General features: G+C 43.4%; 1 protein-coding gene across 1 annotated transcript in view; it reads right to left on the reverse strand.

Moving 5' to 3' along the window:
* Positions 1-11,040, reverse strand: part of sgk3 (serum/glucocorticoid regulated kinase family member 3) — a 33,328-nt gene extending 22,288 nt beyond the window's left edge. The window contains exons 1-10 of the mRNA XM_079662269.1: positions 10,827-11,040; positions 7,494-7,643; positions 5,546-5,629; positions 5,381-5,453; positions 3,322-3,391; positions 3,109-3,184; positions 2,531-2,580; positions 2,251-2,308; positions 1,378-1,461; positions 1,061-1,192 (exon numbers count right to left, since the gene is read on the reverse strand). Of these exons, the coding sequence (XP_079518395.1) occupies positions 1,061-1,192; positions 1,378-1,461; positions 2,251-2,308; positions 2,531-2,580; positions 3,109-3,184; positions 3,322-3,391; positions 5,381-5,453; positions 5,546-5,629; positions 7,494-7,571 (705 nt within the window). The 5' untranslated portion in view covers positions 7,572-7,643; positions 10,827-11,040. The remainder of the gene's footprint in view (positions 1-1,060; positions 1,193-1,377; positions 1,462-2,250; positions 2,309-2,530; positions 2,581-3,108; positions 3,185-3,321; positions 3,392-5,380; positions 5,454-5,545; positions 5,630-7,493; positions 7,644-10,826) is intronic.
* Positions 11,041-11,846: the final 806 nt, after the last annotated feature.

An 11,846-nucleotide genomic window follows, 5' to 3' on the forward strand; every position in this document is an offset into this window, starting at 1 on the left:
GGTACGCTTACCCCCAAAACATGTGTTTATTGTCTTAAATCAAGTCAAAGATATCTTGATAATCGCCCAGTTCTGTACGACTTTGTCTGCGCTTTTTGAGTTCTGAACATTTGAGTTTTTCTCCCAGAATATTTGAGTTTTTCTGGAGATTTAAATAAGAAATCTGGTGAATTTACGACTTTAAATGTTGCATATACCGCCATGTGCATAATCATACATTTCTAGAAGTTGAACGTCTCTTTGAAGACATTTAGAGAGTCTTTGAGCACGTCTCTTTGTGTTGCATTGCTTTGCGTTCTCTCTGTGGTCACTTCCTGTGTCCTTGTGGTCACTTCCTGTGTCCTTGATGACGTTTTGAGGCTTGTTTTGGTTGTTTTTCAATGCTTTGTGTCTCTTTTTGGATATTTAGTTTCTCTTCATAGACATGTTGAGGCTTAGTGCGGTCTTTTTGTGCCTTAAGGGTCGATTAGCGTCTCTTTTAGGACGTTTCAGGCCTCTTTTGGATTATTTTGTGCCTTTTCGTGGACATTCTTAGTCTCTTTTTAGTTGTTTTGTGAGTTTCCACCTATAAAGTCTCTTTCAGGCCAGTTTTAGATTATTTTGCGTCTTTTCGTGGACATTCTCAGTCTCTTTCTGGCCGTTTCCTGTGTCCTTGCTGACGTTTTGAGGCTTGATTTGGTTGTTTTTCGCTAAATGGTTGTTGAATGTCTCTTAAAGGACGTTTCGGACACTTTTATATGATTTTTGTGGCTTTTCGGTCGCTTTCTGGTTGTTTTGTGATATTTCTACTACAAAATATACATGAGCAATTCCTTCAAACTAAGGCTAATGGTGGGCTTTAACATGTCGAACCCTGTATCGACAGGATAAGCGCTAGCCTGGGTCATGCTACTGGTGTTTTGAACGGCTTTCCTTCACAGTTACTCAGAGTTTCAGTGACTCTCAGGGAGGATTACACATTACGTCTGACGCATCACTTCCTGTTTCCTCTCTCAGCTCTTTCGAACCCGATGACTCAGATATGTGTGACAGCGTTACTCATAGAAACACAAACACTCACTTCTCCTCCGTTCACAAAGTCCAGCACGAAGTAGAGCTTGTCCGCGGTCTGGAAGGAATAATGAAGTCCAACCAGGAAGGGATGTTTCACGTTCTTCAGAAGCACGTTGCGCTCCGCCATGATGTGCTTTTGCTGAATGGAGAGCAGAGTTCATTGATATACTCTGAAGCTGCTCTGTCCCTGCATTGAGATCCATTTCACTTGATATTGACTTTCTTTATTAAATATAAAAAACACACTTTGTCCCTGAATCATTCCTCAGTCTCTCTGAAGACTCTCCTCCACAGATACTCTGAAGTGTGACGGTGTAGAGTTACCTCTTTCCTGTTGAGGATGACCTTCTTCTGTAACACTTTGACGGCGTAGAACTTCTCGTCGTGCTTTCGTTTAGCGAGGAACACCTGGAAGAGGAAGAGAAGCTCGTTAACAAGAGGCTCGTTAAAGAGAAGCGCGTTAACCAGACTCTCACTTCCTGCGTGGGAATATCCCGACACAAAGAGAACCAGAACTGATGCTGCCACACAGAAAGCTGCCTCATGATAAAACTACTTTGAAGACGCATCAAGGATCAGAAATCATTCTTTTGTTGGAAAATAATCAAAGAAGCTCCCGGCGTTACAACAGCGAAGAGACGGAGCAGATAGAAGGCAGTACTAAAGTAGAGTATCAATAACGTGGATATGCAGCAGCAGCGTCATCGCGCCGGCATCTCATGTTTACGGTTTATAGATATTTGGGATAATGTGCTCCAGGGAAACAGAAAGTTAATCAGACTCTCACTTCCTGCGTGGGAATATCCCGACACATAGAGAACCAGAACTGATGCTACCACACAGAGAGCTGCCTAACGTGACGCAACAACAACAACAACAACAACAACAACAACAACATGTCAGACAAAAACAACAACAAACACATGTCAGACATCACGTTTCTGCAAAGATATCTCATAAAACGTGCTTTCTAGAGGATAAAACTACATTTAGGATGCTTTACAGAATCAGAAAGTAATACGGGAAATTCCCGTATTACTCTCTGATTCTGTAAGAAAGAAAGAAAGATAAAAGCCAATACTAAAAGTAGACTATCAATAAAGTGTATTCTGTGCATCGCAGTGTAGAGAAGCAGTTTATATATTTATATATATATGTATTTACTCTAAACAGAAAGTGCTTTTTATATTCACATACCTTCCCAAAACTCCCCTTTCCTATGACTTTCAGAAAGTCAAAGTCTGTGGGCTTGGCTCTGAAACACAAAAAGAAAACACATGAATGTACAAACAGAAATATATGCGGTTAAACACACTTTGTTAGCTTCGTGGTAAACATTAGGTGCTCGACGTGTATTTAAGTAAATATTAGCTGTTGTGCAGTCGCTGCATTACAGAGTAGGAAAGAGTGCGTAGATATAGATCTATAACGTCATCAGTGAGTTGAAATGCAGACAGAGAGTGGACAGGCGACTTACTGGGGGTTTCCAGAGGGTCCCAGGTTAATGTTTCTGGAGGTAGAGTTGCTCTGAAGACAAGGACATAATATAGATGAGTTTGGACTCTTACTGAGGCTTCTGTGTAGTTCCCCCTCTTCTTCAATCAGCGTTTCTGCGCACATGACTTCATGTTTATCTCCTTAAAAACAACCTTCCAGCAACAAATGAGAGTTCACCCCCTGTGCTCACTTCCTGAGTCCTAGCACTCTAGTCTTGGTTGTTTCTCAATGCTTTGTGTCTCCTCATAAAAAGTTTGAGTCTTAGTGTGGTCCTTTTGAGCCTTAATGGTCGTCTAGCGTCTCTTTGAGGACGGCTCAGGCCTCTTTTTGATTATTTGCATCTCGTCAGGGACAGTTTGTGTCTCTTTTGGGTCATTTCCTGTGTCCTTGTAGACGTTTGGGTTAGGGTTACCCAGATTATACACGTAGGGTAGCGGTCAAAGGGTTTTCTTTCAGGTGATTTCATTCATTTCTATCTGTATTTATTTTGAGTGCATTTAGACAGTTTCAAAGTTTCAAAGGAAGTCATTGATCTAAAGTGGTTAAAAAGGGACTCACCCTGTCGTCTTCGTCCTCAGAGGCGTCAGAAAAGTGCTGCATTTTGTCCATCAGCAGAAACTCCCTCACGTCTGGCCTGGAGATCAGGAATAAAGCAACATAATCATCAACATGTCCATCTGTTAGGTCCCTGAAGGCATCACTGCTGATACAAGGTCCCTGAAGGCATCACTGCTGATACAAGTCATTATATATTTCATATCAAGGCCTCACTGGTTGCAGAGCTGAGAGACGATCCTCTTGATGAACTCGTGCAGCCCGGCTCGTCTCTGCTTTATGAACTCTGCAGAACATTCAGATATGATTTAATACCAGAGAGATGCAACGTGCGATTAACGATCAATTTCTAGATAAAAGGTACATATTGAAAAATGTCTTGTTTTGTCAGTTTTAACAAACATATATTCAATTTATCATGATATCAAACAGAGAATCTCCAGCATGTTGAGGCTGGAAGCTGAATTTTAACACATGTCTTGTATTTAATGAGCAGTTTGTACATTATTATTCTATATTTCAGATTAGAGGACGAAATCCACTAAACACACGTTTTTAATGTTTGAACGCCTGTACGGTGGCACATACCGATGTATGGTGTACGGTACGATGGCACATACCGATGTACGGTACGATGGCACATACCGATGTACGATGGCACATACCGATGTACGGTACGATGGCACATACCGATGTACGATGGCACATACCGATGTACGATGGCACATACCAATGTATGGTACGATGGCACATACCAATGTACGATGGCACATACCGATGTACGATGGCACATACCAATGTACGGTACGATGGCACATACCGATGTACGATGGCACATACCGATGTACGATGGCACATACCGATATACGATGGCACATACCGATGTACGATGGCACATACCGATGTACGATGGCACATACCGATGTACGATGGCATATACCGATGTACGATGGCACATACCAATGTACGGTACGATGGCACATACCGATGTACGATGGCACATACCGATATACGATGGCACATACCGATGTACGATGGCACATACCGATGTACGGTACGATGGCACATACCGATGTACGATGGCACATACCGATGTACGATGGCACATACCGATGTACGATGGCACATACCGATGTACGGTACGATGGCACATACCGATGTACGGTACGATGGCACATACCAATGTACGATGGCACATACCGATGTACGGTACGATGGCACATACCGATGTACGGTACGATGAGACATACCAAGGTACGGTACGATGGCACATACCGATGTACGATGGCACATACCGATGTACGACGGCACATACCGATGTACGATGGCACATACCAAGGTACGGTACGATGGCACATACCGATGTACGACGGCACATACCGATGTACGATGTCACATACCGATATACGATGGCACATACCGATGTACGATGGCACATACCGATGTACAGTACGATGGCACATACCGACGTACGGTACGATGGCACATACCAATGTACGATGGCAAATACCGATGTACGGTACGATGGCACATACCGATGTACGGTACGATGAGACATACCAAGGTACGGTACGATGGCACATACCGATGTACGATGGCACATACCGATGTACGACGGCACATACCGATGTACGATGGCACATACCGATGTACGGTACGATGGCACATACCAATGTACGATGGCAAATACCGATGTACGGTACGATGAGACATACCAAGGTACGGTACGATGGCACATACCGATGTACGATGGCACATACCGATGTACGATGGCACATACCGATGTACGACGGCACATACCGATATACGATGGCACACACCGATGTACGGTACGATGGCACATACCAATGTACGATGGCACATACCGATGTACGGTACGATGGCACATACCGATGTACGGTACGATGAGACATACCAAGGTACGGTACGATGGCACATACCGATGTACGATGGCACATACCGATATACGATGGCACACACCGATGTACGGTACGATGGCACATACCAATGTACGATGGCACATACCGATGTACGGTACGATGGCACATACCGATGTACGGTACGATGAGACATACCAAGGTACGGTACGATGGCACATACCGATGTACGATGGCACATACCGATGTACGGTACGATGGCACATACCGATGTACGATGGCACATACCGATGTACGATGGCACATACCGATGTACGGTACGATGGCACATACCGATGTACGGTACGATGGCACATACCTATAATGCACGTGCAGGCAGTCAGCACTTTGAGACTCACCAGGTTCAAAATTGTCCCCAAAAATCCTCTTGGCGGGAATTTTCAAGTTCATAGCAGGAAACTGTTTCCGTAACTGCATGAGAGACAGGAAGTGATGTCAGAACTGTGTTCACGAGACTTTAATTAGTGTGTGTGTGTGTGTGTGTGTGTGTGTGTGTGACTCACTGTGTTGTAGAGTTTATCAAACTCTGCGTAGCGTCTGAACACGAACCATTCCTGCTGCCCCACGTTCACGATCACTTTGTACACCTGGGGGGTAAGAACAAAGAAGATCAGAACACTCACTCACTCACTCACTCACTCACTCACTCACTCACTCACTCACTCACTCACTCACTCACTCACACACTCACACACTCACACACTCACACACACACACACACACACACACACACACACACACACACACACACACACACACACACACACACACACACACACACACACACACACACACACACACACCAGTGTTGTAGTCAAGTCACCAATTCACGAGTCCAAGTCACTCTCGAGTCACCACTCTTCGAGTCTGAGTCCAAGTCCGAGTCGAGTCCGAGTCAACATTACCTGTTTTCGAGTCAAAGTCAAGTCCGAGTCACCTAAGAAGAGTCAAAGTCAAGTCCGAGTCACCTAAGAAGAGTCAAAGTCAAGTCACAAGTCTTCATGTATTAACCTTCGTGGATATACAGTATGTGTTGAAATGTAGCTGCTCCTCTACATTGCTTTCATCCTGTCATGTTATACTAATCTGTCTATTGAACTGCTGTGAAGCCAGTTTGGCTACAATTATTGTAATAGGTGCTAATATAAAGCTTATTACTAATATCAATATTATTACATATAAATAAACTATATTTAAAATGAGTTACCTTTTAGAGAAGTGATTATATTTGTATGCCAATATTTTTCCTATGGTAAAGTTTTCGTTTTGCACTTTTATTTTGATCGTAATAAGATCGGGACTCTTATTTTGAAGGAACTTTTACCGGTTAAATGGTTTACTGATAAAGATTGAGCCCCAGAAAGCACATGGCTACTTAGTATGCAAAATGACTCATTCTGCATGTTAAGTAGCCATGTGCTTTCCTGTTATCAGCTGAATCTTTATTTATTGATTAGATCACGTTACTCTGATGATAGTGTTCAAGACAGCCATGTCTGAACTCGATCCTTAGAGTAAAGTGTTACGGAGCCTTCTCTCCACATAACGAGTATGTTGCGCTGCTCTTTTCCAATGTGGAAGCAGAATGTGTGAAAGCATACAGCACGATGCGGGGTGTGTCTTATTCTGGCAATGTACTTCACCCCAAATAAAAGAACCCAATAAAAAGAGTTGTTAAATAATAGTGAAGTCACGTTGTAATAACAATAACTCATCTCTCTCTCGTTTTATTTTTCAGCTTTGCCAAAAGCCACTGTGTTGCCGAGTTCTCCAATATGGCGGACCATCTCGCACATGCGCACTGCAGATCGGGCAGAGCTGCAGATCGGGTAGTGACAAGCGGGGCCCAGTACGTGAACTCGCCTCACAGGTGGACACGCCAGGATAGAGGACATCGGACTCCAGAGAAAACTTGTTCAAGTCGAGTCCAAGTCCAAGTCACGTCAATCATTGCGCGAGTCGAGTCACGAGTCCCGAAAATCGGCACTCGAGTCAAGGACTCGAGTACTCCATCTCTCTCTCTCACACACACACACACACACACACACACACACACACACACACACACACACACACACACACACACACACACACACACACACACACACACACACACACACACACACACACACACACACACACACACACACACACACACACACACACACACACACACACACACACACACACACACACACACACACACACACACACACACACAGTTGAGTTTATTAGAAGTGGTTGATTTGTGCAAAACTGTCCAAGAAATGTATAAATATGTACTCGTTCTCTGACAACGTGTCTCCTCTAACTGTGCAGTCAGCATCGTATGAGCCGATGCAGAGTCCTCATCAGATAAGGATTCTACATCAAGTGTGTGAGGAATGGATCGTTGTTTGAGTCCTCGCCAGAGGAGACTTGCTGTAACCTGCAGAATGGGGATTGTGTTACCGTGAAGCGCTTCTTCTTGTCCCTCTGCTCATCGTGGCAGGGGATGCTGACGTTGGGGAGGCTCGGCTGATCCTCCATGTTGGATCAGAGAGAAGAGACCCTCCTCCTCAGACTGAGAGTTAGGAGAAGAACCTCCTCGTCATCTTGATTCTGCAGGACAGAGAACAGAGAAGTGAGAAACCTCTAAACTCGCGCCAGGTGCACGTCTTCACTCTTCACTCGCTGCTATTCAATCTGGCTTATTCTCTTCCAGACGCCTCGCTCTCTTTCTGGGTCTCTGCTGGAAGATAAGCCCCCTCTCTCCATCACCAGTGCTATCCACATGTTAGATAAGCCCCCCCCCTGGAGGAGAAGGGGGGAAAGCAGCACATTGTACTAATCGTGATAACATAACGGCATAACCAGAGGAGGAAACGTTGTTAACCTTTGAGACCCATCTGACTCAAAGACCCCCTGTAGAGAGTTTAAAAATACATTCTGACCGGAACAGGGGGGAATGTCAGCGACTCAGCGTGTGTGAGGTGAAGAGAGAGTGTGTGTGTGTGTGTGTGTGTGTGTGTGTGTGTGTGTGTGTGTGTGTGTGTGTGTGTTGTGGTAAAGAGAGAGAGTGTGTGTGTGGTAAAGAGAGAGAGTGTGTGTGTGTGTGTGTGTGTGTGTGTGTGTGTGTGTGTGTGTGTGTGTGTGTGTGTGTGTGTGTGTGTGTGTGTGTGTGTGTGTGTGTGTGTGTGTGTGTGTGTGTGTGTGTGTGTGTGTGTGTGTGTGTGTGTATGCTAAATAGGATGTGTGTGTCATGTGTTCCTCTACTGCGCTGAAAATGAAATTATTTTCGACAGTAAAAGTCTGATAAGTGATAAGTTGTTGGTGATGTTATCTCTCCACACACACACACACACACACACACACACACACACACACACACACACACACACACACACACACACACACACACACACACACACACACACACACACACACACACACACACACACACACACACACACACACACACACACACACACACACACACACACACACACACACACACACACACACACACACACACACACACACACACACACACACACGTTAGCTCTCTGAAGCTCTTTGTCTCATGAGACTCGTCCTTTGTGTGTTTTTCTCCCCTCTCTCTCTCTCTCTCTTCTGTTGGTTCAGAAACAGAGCCGGCTCTACTTTCTCCCACTGTGTGTTCCTGACCCTGAACGCATCCTGATTTGTGTGCGCTCACTTCACATCCCCTGATTTCTCTTTCATTTTCACACACACTGGTTTACATAAAGCCCAGAGACACAGAGTGTTTCCTGTAATAGTAAACTAAAGAAACTATAAATATAATTTTAAAATGTTTTTAACCTAATTAAGTACAAGACACACGGCTTCTGCTTTAAACTCACTTTCATTCAAACAAACCACAAAAACCCTCTTCCCTATCAGGTGTGTGTGCGTGTGCGTGTGCGTGTGCGTGTGCGTGTGCGCGTGTGTGTGTAGTGTGTGATTATTTCAGTTCAACACTCAGGTTTTCCCCGACACACACACACACACACACACACACACATGTTCCTGGTTATCTGACGTCATGAGTCCGACCAGCTTTTTAACATTCCTCACATAGTTCAGCTGAATCACCGTGAAGAGAGAGAGAGAGAGAGAGAGAGAGAGAGAGAGAGAGGGAGAGGGAAAGAGAGAGAGGGAGAGAGAGAGAGGGGGGAATGCTGCAACTCTCACACACACACTCTCACACACTCTCACACACTCTCACACACTCTCAGAGTTTGTAAAAAGGATAGAACGATATTCTCTTTAAGCACATTTCAGAGTTTGTTTCCCCCAAAAAGTCCAATATGTTGTTTTGAAGATGTTAAAATGCTTTATATTCTATCATCTATACGTAACGAAGCTCAACGAGTCAGAAAAGAAGAAGGATTCATGTTAAGCACATTTTCACCCAGACCCCCTTTCTGTCACTTGTGCTGACAGGCACTCTCACGCACTCCCACACACACATCAGAAATAACTCCTTCCTGCTCACACACTTCCAGAGAGGATGTTCCACATGCGTGTGTGTGTGTGCGTGCGTGCGTGCGTGCGTGAGTGCGTGTGTGTGTGTGGTCTCGTAGCGAGCGTGACAAAAGCAGCAGTCAGTCTACGATGTGAGATCAGGCGTGAACACTCTCGTAAAAATCTGAAATAGTAAATACAGAGAAACAGGAAAGTAGAGCTGCAGCGACACCATCCTGATCATTTAGACTGAAACGACGTGTGAGCCTCTCAAATGTGAATTTCAACACATTTGAAGATATCCCCATAACAGTGAGAAACTAAGACTGGCTTTTCCACTTCTTTCTGACTTTTTCCACCAAACCATGAATCAACAGTTGAATCCACGGTGAAATACTCAAAGCTAAAGACTGCCATTATAATCAGAAGCCTCTTAAATGTGTTTTCTCTGTTATATCACATTAAAGTGAACATATATGCACATTGAAAGACATTAGCTAACACACACACACACACACACACACACACACACACACACACACACACACACACACACACACACACACACACACACCACACACACACACACACACACCACACACACACACACACACACACACACACACACACACACACACTCTAAAGACTGTCTACTTGTCATGTGATGCAGCAGTGGTGTGTGTGTGTGTGTGTGTGTGTGTGTGTGTGTGTGTGTGTGTGTGTGTGTGTGTGTGTGTGTGTGTGTGTGTGTGTGTGTGTGTGTGTGTGTGTGTGTGTTAGAGGAAGTGCAGCTGCAGAAGTGAGAGGGGGTGAACTCAGTGCCCCCCCACCTCAGCATCTGTACACACACACACACACACACACACACACACACACACACACACACACACACACACACACACACACACACACACACACACACACACACACACACACACACACACACACACACACACACACACACACACTGAAATAGAAAATGTCTTGTTTTGTCAGAGAATATTCACTTTAATATAATATATAAGAGTCATTATTTAAGAGGCTGAAAACGACATTATTACATTAAAAAGACTCAATAATTATAGGTTTTTTTTCCACTGCTTGACATTTTCTCCCAGTATATATTTATATATGTGTAATAAAACCTGTTGAAGAGAAAAGCAACAGTTTGCTATGAGTCTCTGGTGTGTTAACTTAAAGTAAATAATGTTATTTAAAAAGATAAGAGTTATTTTCCCCAGCTGTTTACCTCTACTGTAAGTGTGGCTAATGCTAAGCTAACAGCAGCCCCAGGTGTTTCGGATGGACATCACGTACCTTTCTGTTTCTGACCCTGAATCCGGCCCACACACTCCAGAACCGGAACTAATCCAACATGTTCCCGGGTCTAGTTTCTGTCCGGAGACTTTAGGGATCCTCTCCTATCGAGTTGTCTGTTGTTAGTGTTGTTAGTCGCTGTGAAAAGAGAAGCAGGAAACATCAGCCTGTCCTCCTCCTGTAGAAAAGTTCCGATCTAATTTGTCACGGGACTTGAGTACTGCAACACCGTCAGGTCTGACACAATTGGAAGCAATACACAGGAGCACTTCCGGTAACACGTTTCGAAATAAAACAATGGAAAATCACCTTTTGTATTTTATTTATTTATTTCGAGCAGGAAAAATGAAAACAAGCGTGGAAATAATGTTAAATCACTCATAAATAATCGTATATATATATTATAACGCAATTTATCTTAGCTTTTAGAGTGCTTTTCTTATATTATTATCTCCTTTTAATATACTTATTGTTTATTTTAACAGTTAAAACGCGTACACTTACTTGCAGGTTGATTATTGGCAATTACCCTAATTATAACAATTAAAAATACTCTTATCTCTTATTAATTTTTTTAATTGACAAAACCTGTGCTTTTATTTTTGAAAAGTCCAGTAAGTGCTTCCGGTTTTGTTGTAGCTCTCTTTACCACAAACAGCTTCCAGAGTGTGGAATGACAGCATCGGGCTGTCAAACAGCGACCCCTACAGGCAGACAGGCGTCATGGGCATTATTGTAAAACACTACATACTTAATTAATTGCCTTAAATTAAATAAATACAAATACATGAATACGATTGTTAAATCATAGACTGTTTAATAATTTAAAAAACGATTCTAAGATTGTACAATAAAACATAATACTGATTAATTTTGATTGGCAAGTTATACTTTAATATCTCAGAGTTACAAGGTAATCATAATCATGGGCCTACTTTAAAAACAAAGACTAAATAAAATACTTCTTGTGCTGATATTAAGTACTACAGGCTATCTATATGTATCTCCCCATATTTATCC

This window comes from Notothenia rossii, assembly GCF_949606895.1.
Source record: "Notothenia rossii genome assembly, chromosome: 12".
Taxonomy (NCBI): domain Eukaryota; kingdom Metazoa; phylum Chordata; class Actinopteri; order Perciformes; family Nototheniidae; genus Notothenia; species Notothenia rossii.